The sequence below is a fragment of the Crotalus tigris genome, unplaced genomic scaffold, assembly GCF_016545835.1.
Source record: "Crotalus tigris isolate CLP2741 ecotype Arizona unplaced genomic scaffold, ASM1654583v1 scf7180000018432.44079421565:4894166, whole genome shotgun sequence".
In the NCBI taxonomy this organism is placed as follows: domain Eukaryota; kingdom Metazoa; phylum Chordata; class Lepidosauria; order Squamata; family Viperidae; genus Crotalus; species Crotalus tigris.
Genome location: NW_024096999.1, coordinates 617,501 through 631,123, shown reverse-complemented (window position 1 = coordinate 631,123; position 13,623 = coordinate 617,501). Strand labels below are relative to the sequence as shown.

General features: G+C 41.5%; 1 protein-coding gene across 7 annotated transcripts in view; it reads left to right on the top strand.

Annotated features, from left to right (window-relative positions):
• Positions 1-13,623, top strand: part of SLC6A2 (solute carrier family 6 member 2) — a 38,417-nt gene that overhangs the window by 16,894 nt on the left and 7,900 nt on the right. For 5 of the 7 annotated variants that reach the window (XM_039352368.1, XM_039352362.1, XM_039352364.1 and 2 more), the window contains 7 exons: positions 1,172-1,304; positions 1,967-2,101; positions 5,065-5,168; positions 7,772-7,896; positions 8,413-8,525; positions 9,348-9,476; positions 11,794-11,893. In XM_039352368.1, the coding sequence (XP_039208302.1) occupies positions 1,172-1,304; positions 1,967-2,101; positions 5,065-5,168; positions 7,772-7,896; positions 8,413-8,525; positions 9,348-9,476; positions 11,794-11,893 (839 nt within the window). Of the gene's footprint in view, positions 1-1,171; positions 1,305-1,966; positions 2,102-5,064; positions 5,169-7,771; positions 7,897-8,412; positions 8,526-9,347; positions 9,477-11,793; positions 11,894-12,834; positions 12,974-13,623 lie in introns of those variants that run through there. The other 2 variants (XM_039352367.1, XM_039352366.1) reach the window with 2 other exon arrangements.

Sequence of the window (13,623 nt, the reverse complement as noted above, 5' to 3'; positions counted from 1 at the left end):
GCCCACCCAATAGGCCACACCCACTCCATCCACGCCCACCCAGTAGGCTGCTGCCACTCTGGCCACACCCATCCAGCCCCCACCAGGGCAACCGCAATGCTGATGTGGCCCTCAGTGAAATTGAGTTTGACACCCCTGAAATAGGCGAACAACCAGTTCTGTGCATGGATGCCACTTCCGGAAGTCCATTCTGGGCCTGGGCAACAAAAAATGAGCTACCGGTTCTGCTGAAGTGGTGCGAACTGGCTGAATTCCACCACTGAAAAAAAACCAAGAAAGTCCAGTTGCCTTTTGGAAAATTTGTCAATAGCAGTTTCCCACATAGGTCATGTTTAACTTTCTTAATTGAAGAGAATCTCTGGGTAGAAGATACCTATACACAAGTTTTGGCTTCTGTTGCCTTAAAAGTTCTGCATTAAGCAAATCTCCTGGGTGTATTCTAGTGCTTCAGAACTTTACAAATTGTACCGGTATAGACATTTAGTGGGAAAAAAACCACAGCTCATTGGCTTTAATACCCAAGGTGATCTTGATAGCATCTAAATCAGTGGTTCTCAACCTGTGGGGTCGCGACCCCATTTGGGGTTGAACGACCATTTCACAGGGGTCGCCAAACAACGCAGTCCGCCATTTTTTCCCCTTTTCCTTAGCTGTGCTACTCCCTTTTATTCTATTGGCTTTTGAAAGCCAATAGAATAGACTCTCTTGAATAGAGTCTAATTCTATTGGCTTTCCAAAGCCAATAGGAATTGTTCAGGCTGTCTCTGCCCTGCTGAGCCCGTCAAAAGTCCCATTCTGCAAACGGTGCTGCACCAGTTGAGTAGTCCTCAACTTACAACCGGTTGGGGGTCGCAGCATTAAAAAGGTTGAGAACCACTGATCTAAATCAATGTGTTGGCCATCCTAAGCTCCTTGGAGAGTGAATTATTTGTGGGGAAATTTCCTCCTCTTTGGAAACTTTGGGACTGATGCCCAAATCAACAGGAAGACATGTCATGTCCTGCTCTTTTATTTTCTGTTTCTCTCAAAAAGGGAAGCCCTGATTCTGGAAATGATTTTGCTCATCTCAGTTAAAGTAGGTGGTGCCTCTGCAGGAGAATAGGGACAGGCAACCACATTCCCCACCATATTAGATGACCTAATTCTTCTTCTTCTGCCCTTTTTTGGCTAGGCGGAGAGTTCTGCAAATTAGCCGTGGGATTCATGAAATCGGCCAGCCACGGTGGCAGCTGGTACTGTGCCTCTTGGTGGTAGTCATAATCCTGTTTTTTAGCTTGTGGAAAGGTGTGAAGACCTCTGGAAAGGTAGGACTATGTTTGTGTTTAATTTAAAACTTTAATTTAAAACTCTTTTGATTCCATTTGGATAGCTAGAGCAGCATGGAATGATCGTAACGCAGTAATACCAGTGATAGATAATTTTCCTAATAAATTAGGATTACCAGATCAAGGCTGCCAAAGTCCAGGTGAACACGCAATGGTGATAGCCCCAAAGATGCTTTTCCCAAAAGGCAACTGAGCTTTCTTGGTTTTTATCTTCGAAAACATTTCACTTCTCATCCAAGAAGCTTCTTCAGTTTTAGCTGTTCTTCAGTTAGAGTTGAAGAAGCATCTTGGATGAGAAGCAAGATGTTTTCAAAGAAAAAAAAAACAAGAAAATCCAGTTGCCTTTTGGAAAAAGTACTTTTTGGACAATCATAACCCGAATGGTTGAGAATCTCCATAGACATCAATGGTGGTAGGCCATTCTTAACAAGTATGAAGGGACTTTGGTGTCAGAATAAATTATGGAAGATATTTTTTTGGAAGTCATGGAGACTCCCATATCAACCATATTAGACAAGATAAAACAAATAATCTGGTTCAAGAGATAACAGCTTTCTGTGTTCCTAATAGAGATTTGCATTTTTAATCAACATTTACTATTGACAGATGGATCCTTTTGTTTTAATGTGTTGATCTTACAGGTTGTATGGATAACTGCTACGTTGCCTTACATTGTGCTGTCTGTGCTGCTAATTCATGGGTTAACTTTGCCAGGTGCTTATGAGGGAATCAAGGCTTATCTCAACATTGATTTTGGACGATTGAGAGAAGCTCAAGTAAGTGTTCTACCCTCCAACTTTCTGCTCTCTCAGTTGCTAAATTCCCATTCCAGAGATGATTGTAGTTACGATTCTCACGAAGAGACCAAATGTTCAAAGGAAATCTCATGAGATTCGTAACTGCAATCATTGACTTATTTTAATCAAATATAATATCGAAAATCCAGCTTGTTTAAAGATTCCTTATTTATGTTTCTTGGTTTCACTTCTCAGCAAAGTATGTCAGAAATAACTAGGACAGTGTGCATTAAAATATGAACCTCTGCAATTCTAGTTTGGATAATAATTTCTCAGGCAACCTTATTGTCTAGTCTAATGAAGAGAAAGACTAAGGGTAAAATGAAAGAGTCTTCCAGGACTTGAGGAGCTACCACATAGAAGAGGCGGTCAACCTATTCTCCAAAGTACCTGAAGGGATGACAAGAAGTAATGGGTGGAAGCTTATCAAAAAGAGAGTCAACTTAGAACTAAGGAGAAATTTCCTGACAGTAGGAACAATTAATTGATGGAATGATTTGCCTCAAGAAGTTGTGGGTGCTCCATCACTGGAGGTTCCCAAGATGAAACTGGACAGCCACTTGTCTGGACTGGTATGGGGTCTCCTGCTTGAGCAGGAGGTTGAATTAGAAGATCTCTAACCCTATTAGTCTATGTTCTATGCCTTCAGTTGCTTGAAGTTATTCAATGATGACCCATAACATCTTGAATGGACAGGAACCCATTCAATGGTTAGAGCAAAGGGGCGGAATGATGAAACACACCTCACAATATTGCAATGGAAAGCCTAGTCTTTAGGTTCTTGTGTGCCATGTTGTAACTCAAGTATGAAAGAGGGAGCTCGCCTTGTGCCATCACATCCCACATCTTGTTGTGTGGTTAGGAATGGACATTGAATGCCTGAAGGTATCCGAACTAAGCAATTGACAATGTATTCTGTAGAAGGGGGGTTATATTTTCACTGAATCTCCAGCAGGAAATGAACATTAGTGGAGCAGAAGTCTGATGTTTGACACTGAATGTCTTCTTCAGAAGAAGGAGGAGCCGTTGCTTCTCAAATCAGGAAGTGGCTTTGTGCCATTGTTCTCCAGAAGGAGCTTCCTGCAAACATCTGGGTGTCTGTGGATGATCTCCAATTGTTTTCTTTTCCCTCGGCTGTAAATCTATAATTTATTATGTGCAAGCAAGCATCACACACCAGCACTGTGCCAGAGCAATATTTGTAGCAAGGCGACACTGGAGCTAAGAGGAGAGACCGACTGGCTGGCTGGAACTTCTTGTAAAAATATTTAGTTAACTAGAAATAGTTTGGGATAATCACCCTGGGGAGGACGACTCACTGGTGAAGTCAATAAACAGCATTTGTGCAGAGTAAAGAGTTGAGGAGGAGAACATTCTGGTGTACATGATCGGCAGAGAAGATTTCTTCATGGGGTTAATGTAAAGGTTCATTAAAGATGAAACAATAATGTGATATTTTTCCTGCTGAGAATGGATGAACAATGATATATTGGTGATAGAAGAATTAGACTCTCTCCGGACAAAGGGATAAATCCAAGGTTTAGAATAGAATACAGCTGGAAGGGACCTTGGAGGTCTTCTAGTCCAGCCCCCTGCTCAAGCAGGAGGACCTATAGCATTTCAGACAAATGACTGTCTAGTCTCTTAAAGATCTCCAGTGATGGAGCGCCCACGATTTCTGGAGGCAAAGCTGTTCTACTGGTTAATTGTCTTCACTGTCAGGAAGTTTCTCCTTAATTCCAGGTTGCTTCTTTCTTTGATCAGTTTCCAATCATTGTTTCTCATCCTTCCTTCTGGTACTTTGGTGAATAATGTGAACCCCCTCTTCCTTGTGGCAGCCCCTCAAATACCGGAATACTGTTATCATGTCTCCCCTATTTCTTCTTTTCTTTAGACTAGCCAATCCCAAGTCCCGCAGCTGTTCTTCATATGTTTTAGTCTCCAGGCCTTTGATCATCTTAGTTGTTCTTCTCTGAACTTTTTCCAAACTCTCAACATCTTTTTTTTTTGTGATATGGTGACCAAAATTGGCTGCAGTATTCCAGGTGTGGCCTCAGTAGGGTTTTATAAAGCAGTACTAATACCTCATGTGATCTTGATTCTATGCCTCTGTTTATACAACCCAGGATTGTATTAGCTTTTCTGGCTGCTGCTGCACACTGCTGGGTCATGGTCAAGTGATCGTCCACTAGGACTCCAAGGTCCCTCTCACAGTGGCTGTTTTTCAGCCAGGTCTTGCCCAATCTTTTGTTAATGTTCATGTTCACGTTCATGTTTGTTAAGGTTATTTATGCCTTTGACAGACTTGTGGCCTGTCCTGCTTCAAGAGCTTCAGGCAGTTTCCATGGAGGTCTCCTAGCTGAGCTGGGAGAAAATGGCCAAAAGTCATTCATTCAGTTTTCCTCTATCAGTGAAAAAAGCTTCGCCGTAGTTTCTGAGATTTCTGAACCAGGCAGTCCTCCACTTACGATCCCAGCTGGGAGCAGAATAAGCAAGGATAAGCAAGGCGGTGATTAAATGATTCACGCCTGATTTTCTGACCTTTTTTTTTGGCCACAGTTCTTAAGCAAATTACTGCGGTTGTTAAGTGAATCACACAGAAGCCATTAAGCTTCTCCCCCACCCCACTGACTTTGCTTGTTGGAAGTTGGCAGAGAATGTTGCAGATCACATGACCCTGCGATGCCGCAGACGTCATAAATACCTGCCGGTTGCCAAACATCTGAATTTTGATCACATGACCGTAGGAATGCTACAATGGTCGTAATCATGAGGACCAGTCACACATCCCTTTTTTTCCCAGTGCCATTGTAACCTCAAACAGTTGCTAAACAAATGGTTGTAAGTCCAGGACAAATCTATATTCTTGTCCGTTCTTCTTGCCTCTTAACCCAACAACAAACAAGCACCTTAAAAATACGTTCACAATTCTCTTTATCTAGGTATGGATTGATGCTGCTACTCAGATATTTTACTCCTTAGGAGCTGGATTTGGTGTCTTAATTGCCTTTGCAAGCTACAATGAATTCCACAACAATTGTTACAGGTAAGTTGTTGTGCTGGTTTAACTTTGGGCGGGTCTTTAATCTTTCTCTTGTTTTTTTTTTTAATTTTAAAAAAGCTATTTTCATACAAGGAGACATCACTTAGAAAATAAGAGTGTACCAAAAAGGAAACCAGGCTGCCAAAGAACACAGTAACTGGACACCATCAGAGCTGACACCAGCCAGGGCGTAGAACAATTCGAAGGAGTGCAAGATTGGAAGAAGTGGAGAGGCCTGACCCATAGAATCACCAATGGACTTGAGTGAATGGATAGAGTAGAATGGAGCTGGAAGGGATCTTGGAGGTCTTCTAGTCCAGCCCCCTGCTCAAGCAGGAGGACCTATAGCATTTCAGACAAATGACCGTCTAGTCTCTTCTTAAAGATCTCCAGTGATGGAGCGCCCACGATTTCTGGAAGCAAGCTGTTCTACTGGTTAATTGTCCTCACTGTCAGGAAGTTTCTCCTTAATTCCAGGTCTAGCCTCTTTTTAAAAACCTCCAGTGATGGAGACACTCACAATTTCTGATTGTCCTCATTGTCAGGAAGTTTTTCCTTATTTCCAGGTTGCTTCTCTCTTTGGTCAGTTTCCAACCATTGTTTCTCGTCCTTCCCTCTGGGGCTTTGGTGAATAAGGTGACCCCCTCTTCTTTGTGGCAACCCCTCAAATATTGGAATATTTGATGGATAATATCATCATCCTCTCTCACCATTTCTGATCTAAAGGAGCCTCATGGGGGGACCTTTCTCACAATCCCATGCCTTGGGATTTCATGGAAGTAAAAGAAGATGGGAAGACTGTAGACTACTTGAGGATGGAAAGGATACTAAACCATGGATGGAAACTAATCAAAGAGAGAACTCAACCTAGAACTAAGGAGAAACTTCCTGGCAGTGAGAACAATTAGCCAGTGGAACCACCTGCCTCCAGAAGTTGTGGGGACTCCATCACTGGAGGCTTTTAAGAAGAGACTGGACAGCCATTTGTCTGGAATGGTGTAGGGCAGGGGTGTCAAACTGCCAGCCCACGGGCCGGTTTCATCATACCGGAGCCGCGCCCACCCCATTGCTGGCAATAGCGAAAAAGCTCCGATACATTGCGCGACGTCATGTGGCGTCATGAGTTTGACATGTCTGGTGTAGGGTCTCCTGCTTCAGCAGGGGGCTGGACTAGAAGACCTCCAATCCTATTATTCTGTGTTCTATGTCTTCAGTTATTAAATGATGACCCATAACATCTTGAATGGAGATGCTCTAACCATTGAATGGAGATTCAATGATTAGAGCAACGGGGCGAAATGATGAAAGAGTTCTTTCCAACACTGTTATACTGTTATTTGTTATCTAGTTGATTAGACAAATTCCCCTTCACACACCCCATAACGGTGAGATTTGAAGAACACTGCTCCACCAAATCTTCAAGCCCCAAAGATCTCCTCAAGGAGAGGGATCATAAGCCATTTATTTTCCATCACATTAAAAAAAAAATGGGGAAAAAGGCTAGATATTTCTGGTGGGTGGACATGCAAGCCACCTATTCATTCAAACTTGGGTTTATGAAACCAGAAACCAGCTCCTGCACCCGTTATGCAGAACTGAATCCATGTTTTAATTACCATCCTGATAGCTTGCTTTCCATTAGAATTTGGCTGGGTCTCTTTAGATGTGTATCATGCAATAGTCGTGACACCTCTAATCACACACGCTTATCCAAATGACAGCCATCTGCCTTTGGAATTAGATTGCCATTAATTGTAGCCAATCACTAGGAGGCACGCCGGCGGGGGGGGGGGGGGAAGGAGAGAGAAACGAAACATTTCCGGCATAATTGCTTTTATCCTGTAATCGGAGCAAATTTACCATGCAACATTTTAAAACACACCCACAAAATGAAAAGGCAACCTCACCCGAACTCTAAATGAAAGGAAGGATGACCTTTCCTTAAGGCAGTTTTCCCAATTGTGTTAACTTGTTTGGTGATCATGCAGTGTGCTTTCTGGCATTTTGCTAGTGTTTCTCTTTCCTTGCCAAACAGAGCAATTTGCTCTCTTTCTGAAATATTTATTTCTGTTTAATCCTGGAAAACAATGTTTGCTTCCGAGACAAGAGCAAAGATTTGGTCTGTAGTTGTTTAATCAGTTCCGTTCCAAATTGATGGTGAGTCTAGTTAATCCAAGATACTTTTTTTTTAATGGATCTGGTTTTTGAATTCGGATTTATAAATAATGTGAAATCAAAGTAAATGCAGTGAAACAAGATTAAAAAAAAATAAAAACAAAAACAATATTTTATCCCAGATCTTACTTGTTCCTCGCTTCACTCACAATTCTTGCTTTTTCTTTAGCCCGGTGTTTTGAATATTGCTTGACAAACTAATCCAGAATTAAAATCCTACTCATATATGATGTCGTAAAGATCAGGTTGGTCCCTAAAATGTGGGGAGAAAAAAAGGAGAAATGTGTAGCAATTTCATCTATCTCAGTTTTGCTTCTCGGTCTACCAAAATGTCACTGAATCCAGCTTTTTTTTCTTTAAAAATATTGAAAATGCCTTTTCTTTATTGTCCTCTTCTTCCCCCCCCCCTCCTCAATTTTTGGTTCTCCTAGGGATGCACTGATGACTAGTACAATCAACTGTGTCACCAGCTTTATCTCTGGTTTTGCCATTTTTTCTATCTTGGGCTACATGGCTCATATATACAAAGTCAGCATTAAAGATGTGGCTACAGAAGGTAAGATGGTTTCTTCCACGCAACCCCATCTGCCCAGCGAATAGTTTCCCGTAAAATATCCTGTATTATCCATGGCTCCTCTATTCTTCTCTTTGTGATATAAGAAGAGTGCCTAGTTAAACAAACTAGACGTGTCCGAAAATGTTGAAGAGATACTTGTCCTCTGAATTAAATTTCTGAGAATCTTGCCTGTGGGTCTTAGTCTATGTTTTCTTTTTTCTTTTAAAAAAGAAGCAAAAGAAAACAAAAAAAAAAAAATCCCATTCTAAATTGGATTTAGAGAGAGATTTCAGGGTAGTAACGGTTTTGGAAGGGGGGAGCATAGTGACACCTATGGACCAGTCACAAGTATTACAACAAAGGATATTATGCGTTATTCAATCAGATCAAAGCAAGGAGAAAGGATGGTGTGGAATCAATTTACATTGATTAAAGTGTATTATAGACCTTAAAAATGCATATTTTAATATCTCAAGTTTATAAAATACAGGAAACCCAAATTTTCTTCTTTTTTAGGAGCTGGGCTGGTTTTCATCCTTTATCCGGAAGCTATTTCAACCCTCAACGGATCAACTTTTTGGGCAATTGTGTTTTTTATAATGCTGCTTAGCCTGGGCATAGACAGTTCTGTAAGTATTCTGTAAGAGCTGTAATGGTGCAGTGATTAGAATGCAATATTGCAGACAAACTCTGCCCACTGCCAGCAGTTCGATCCTGACTGGCTCACTGTTGACACAGCCTTCTACTCTTCCAGGTTCAGTAAAATGAGGACCCAGATTGTTGGGGCCATAGACTTAGAGAAGGCTGTAAAACACAGTGAAGTGGTATATAAGTCTAAGTGCTATTGCTATTGCCCTTCCTTCTATCCATCCACCCATCTATCCATCCATGGTGGCACAGTGCTTAGAATACAGTATTGCAGTATTGACTGACTCTGCCCACTGCCAGGAGTTCGCTCAAGGTTGACTCAGCCTTCCATCCTTCTGAGGTCATTAAATGAGGACTCAGATTGTTGGGGGCTGCAATATGCGGATTCAGTAAACCGCTTAGAGAAGGCTGTAAAGCCCAGTGAAGCGGTATATAAGTCTATTGCTACTGCTATTCCTTGCTATTTCTTTATTTTTCCTTCTGTTAATATTTCAGTTCTGAACTATTTTAATTCTAGAATTAAAGAGACAGGGGAGCGAGGGTTTGCACAATATAGGTAAGATGGTGTAGTTGAAACTCTGTTTTTCACACTTCTATCACACTATTCAGGCTGCCATCTTTATTGTTTTAACCAACCCTAAAGATGTCCCTGTAGAGACATTCCACAGGCCAACTTGGTACTCTGACTAGCCAGCATTAAAACTGAATGACACAGTAGGGGAATGTTGGTTTGTTCCAGCCAAACCACTCTTAGGTTGTCAACTTTGGATGAGATGTGTCTCCTCTCTTTCTCCCCAAATTAGATGGGTGGCATGGAAGCCGTCATTACTGGCTTGGCAGATGATTTTGAGATCCTGAAGAGAAACAGAAAGCTCTTCACGCTTCTTGTCTGCATTGGCACTTTCCTCCTTTCTCTCTTGTGCGTATCCAATGTAAGTGCACTGTTTGGAAGGCATTCCTTTGCCAATCAAATAAAGTGAAATGGAGGTGGAGGTGTGTTAGTAACAATAGAAGAGAATAGTTGTAACTCAGAGTTGAACTGTGGGATCCTTGGTGCTCTCTGAAAACAGATATTGTTTTCTTGCAGATGTTTCATTATCCAACTGGCAACATTATGTGTGATATCCCTTCCTTCCTTCCTTCCTTCCTTCCTTCCTTCCTTCCTTCCTTCCTTCCTTCCTTCCTTCCTTCCTTCCTTCCTTCCTTCCTTCTTTCCCTCCCTCCCTCCCTCCCTCCCTCCCTTCTTCATGGTCCTCTCTGAGCTTGGTAATTTTCTTGCAGATGTTTCATTACCCAATTGACAACATTATGTATGATATCCTTTCCTTCCTTCCTTCCTCCCTTCCTTCCTTTCTTCCTTCCTCCCTCCCTCCCTCCCTCCCTCCCTCCCTCCCTCCCTCCCTCCCTCCCTTCCTTCCTTCCTTCCTTCCTTCCTTCCTTCCTTCCTTCCTTCTCCATGGTCCTCTATGAGCTTGGTGATTTTCTTGCAGAAATTTCATTATCCAACTGGCAACATTATGTTATCCCTCCCTCCCTCCCTCCCTCCCTTCCTTCCTTCCTTCTCCATGGTCCTCTATGAGCTTGGTGATTTTCTTGCAGATGTTTCATTACTCAACTGGGTAACATTATCTGTGGTTACCTCTTCCCTTCTACCAGTAGCATTGATTATGTTACCCAGTTGGGTAATAAAACATCTGCAAGGAAACCACAAAACATAGAGAGCACTAGGGACCCCATAGAGGTGTGCTAAGTATGCAAGGTCCAGTTCAAATGGCTTGACCAATAGTTAAAAGGGGTTTGATGCACAGCATCTAAGTTAGCCTTAGGCTTGTCTGAGTTGGTGCTCACTTTTTCTGCAATGTTCTTCTTCCTAATGTGCATTTCATCATTTTCAGATGTGTAGGGAATATGGATGCCTTTTTCTACCTAAATGTTTTTCTCCTTTCTTCCCCACCTGTCAGTGTGGCGATCTATTACCTATCTAGCATGCATTTTATGTTGAATGTTCTTACCTTGTAGGAATTGATTTGCTTGTAGTTTAATGATTTTATCTCATTGATGCTTTATGTATATAGCTTCCTTAAGTTTTAACAGCTTAGGACGGTGTTAAACAGATAAATTGAATGATTCTATAAATAAGATGTTCTTCCTCTTTGTGCATTTGGTAAATGTTGGTGCCAAATTGTGTGTGTGTGTGTGTGTGTGTGTGTGTGTGTGTGGGTGTCTATTTGAACTAACGTCTTGTTTGCCTCCTATCTCTTGAATATTTTCTCAGCTCTAGGCAAATCTTCCTTCCTCTTTCTTTTTTTTTTTATTGAAAATTTTTAAATTTTACAAAACAATACGGTTCCCTTCCCCAAACCAACCCAACCCTCCCATGCCCTCCCCCGACCTTCCCAGAGCTGAATACAGGCTTAATTAATATTTTTTCAAAAAGTCTTAAAACAAATATAAACCATAAACAAATCTAAATACATTAATTAAAGAAATTGTAAACTAGTTAACAATAATATATGTATAAAAAAAACAAAAATACAAGGAAATACATAGGAAGAAAGAAAAAGGAAAAAAGTCTATAAAATATCTTAAATTTTAATTCTTTCTGTCAATGTCCTTATAGATGTAAGATATGCAGATTTAAAAACTGAACAATTAAAAATTGCACCACCCATCTGGGCCACAAATCTGGAGGCAGAATGAGAGGAATCCTGAGAGGTAGAAAAAACATTTGGTTTCCCAAAGATGCTTTTTTTTTCAAAAGGTAACTGGACTTCCTTTGTTTTTCCTTGAAGACGTTTTACTTTTCATCCAGGAAGTGGATCATCTGAAGAACTGAAGAAGCTTCTTGGATGAGAAGCGAAATGTCTTCAAGGAAAAACAAAGAAGGTCCGGTTGCCTTTTGAAAAAGCACCTTTGGGACAGCCATCACCTGGATGACTGAGAATCTCCTTAGACAGCCATTTGGTTTAAAAATAAGGCCTTCTTGTGCATCAAAGGAGGGAAAAGATCCATAGGGCCTGTTTTATATTCCATCTGCCCTTATTGACATTCATTCAAGTTTTGCTAGTGTTATAATGGGTGCTTATACATTTCAGGAACTGGCCCAAGCTTAGAGCATTCCACTGTGTTTTTGAAATTATAGTCAATTTATTTTTTTTATTTTTTGTAAAAAGTTTTTATTTTCAATTTTACAATACATTACACTCTTAAAAATTTATTTTTACAAGCTGTTTCCTTCGCATCATTTAGGGGGGGATCTACATTCTGACTCTGCTAGACACTTATGCGGCTGGGACCTCCATCTTGTTTGCTGTTTTGGTGGAAGCCATTGGCGTCTCCTGGTTTTATGGTGAGTGGTGAGAAGAGCAAGTTTAGCTCTTTTGTTTGATGACTACAGACAGACAGTGAGTCTGCCCCAAAGCTGGGTTTAAACTGTCCCCAGAGTCTTCATGAATCCTGCAGAGAAAACTTCCCCACAACTCCCTCAGGGGGAAGATGCATCTGAGGTATGGTTGAGGATCCATCCAAGGTCACATGGATGGATGCATTTGAGGGTGCTTGGTGCTCTCTGAGCTTGGTGGCTTTTTGCAGGCGTTTCTGTCAATGCTGCAAATATTGTATATTTTTGCTTTTGACAATATGCAGAATTGTCTGGTAAATATGGGGTTAATAAAGAGCAGAAGGGGCGTTGGGGGTAAAGCCTGGGAAAGAAAGAGGAAGAAAACATTTGACCTTCACACTAATTGGATAGTGTGAGATATGACGGCTAATTTAGGGAGGGAACACGCTGATAATTTAACTGCTCAGAGGAAGAGAACGTAGATCCTAGCATCCCTCCGTTGTGCCTGTGCCGACATTTTGTAACAATAAAAGACTTTTAGGAAAATAAATGACTGGAAGTTCTTTGGAATGTTTCATTAGCCGGAACCACAACATCATGCTAGGACCTCACATTCTTTTCAATGGGGTCCCGAGCCCCATCCGCTATCTCTGTGCTTGAGAGTGAGCCAACAGTTTCATTACCCAAACTAGATAACTTCATCAGAGCCTTGGCACAGATGATGTTACCTAGTTTGAATAATGAAACATCTGCAAGAAAACCACCAAGCTCACAGACTCCTCATTTCAGCCCTAAGCTACAACTATTCATGTAACTTCAAATAGTCACTAGACAACGAATCATAAGTCAAGGACTGCCAGGAAGGACTTATCTTCACTGCATAGTCTTCTTCATTTCAGTTTTAGGGAGAAATGACCACTCAACATCTGACAATAATTTTTTACCTTCAGAACGGCTTCTGTATGTCAACAGTCTCTGGACCGAAACATATAACCCCAGTATAAAAGAGATTAATCCTCCCAGAGGCAGACTTTCCTGATGTGTACATAAGCCATACCTCAGGCCACCTGAGGCCTTCTGCAAATTGAAATAAACACACTTGGATAACCTAGATTGTAGTGGCCGTATTCATTATGACTGCGATTTGCAGGGTTTACAAAACCGCCGCAAGGCAAACCTGGGGGAAATGGCTTCTTAATCACTCCTGTTCCTGCCAAGTTGTGAATGATAAAAGCCTGTTACTGGCAACCTCGGAGACTGGGAGCTGAGGTTTTCATGAGACCTTCAATTATGCTGTTCCCATCTTGTTGGGTAAATGGTTGTAATTGCAGGGCATCTGAGACTCAGCTAGGAAAGGTAGTTTCAGTTTTCTCCTTCCATCCGATGCTCAGTTGACAGCTTGTTTGGCTCTCCAGACGCACATCAGATTCTACAACTTAAGCCTTCTTCATCTATTGTTAGCAAGGAGGACTTTTGGGAAGTTTAATTCCACTGGCTCTGCCCTGTACTGACCTGGCTGGGCTTAGACATTTAGGAAAGAAAGACCCTCGGCTCCATCTGGTTGAAGTGACAGGTTCTTTTACTAAAGATAAGTGGTTGCAGCAAAAGTAGAGCTAGTTCTGAGTATTCCCACGCAAAGGTGACTCTTTCCCCCCTTTCCCTGGTCGTCCCCCCTTGACCAGTTCATCAGCGTCCAGTAGTTTTCCTTTGTGATGTTTTGAGAACTGCTTTGAGGTTTG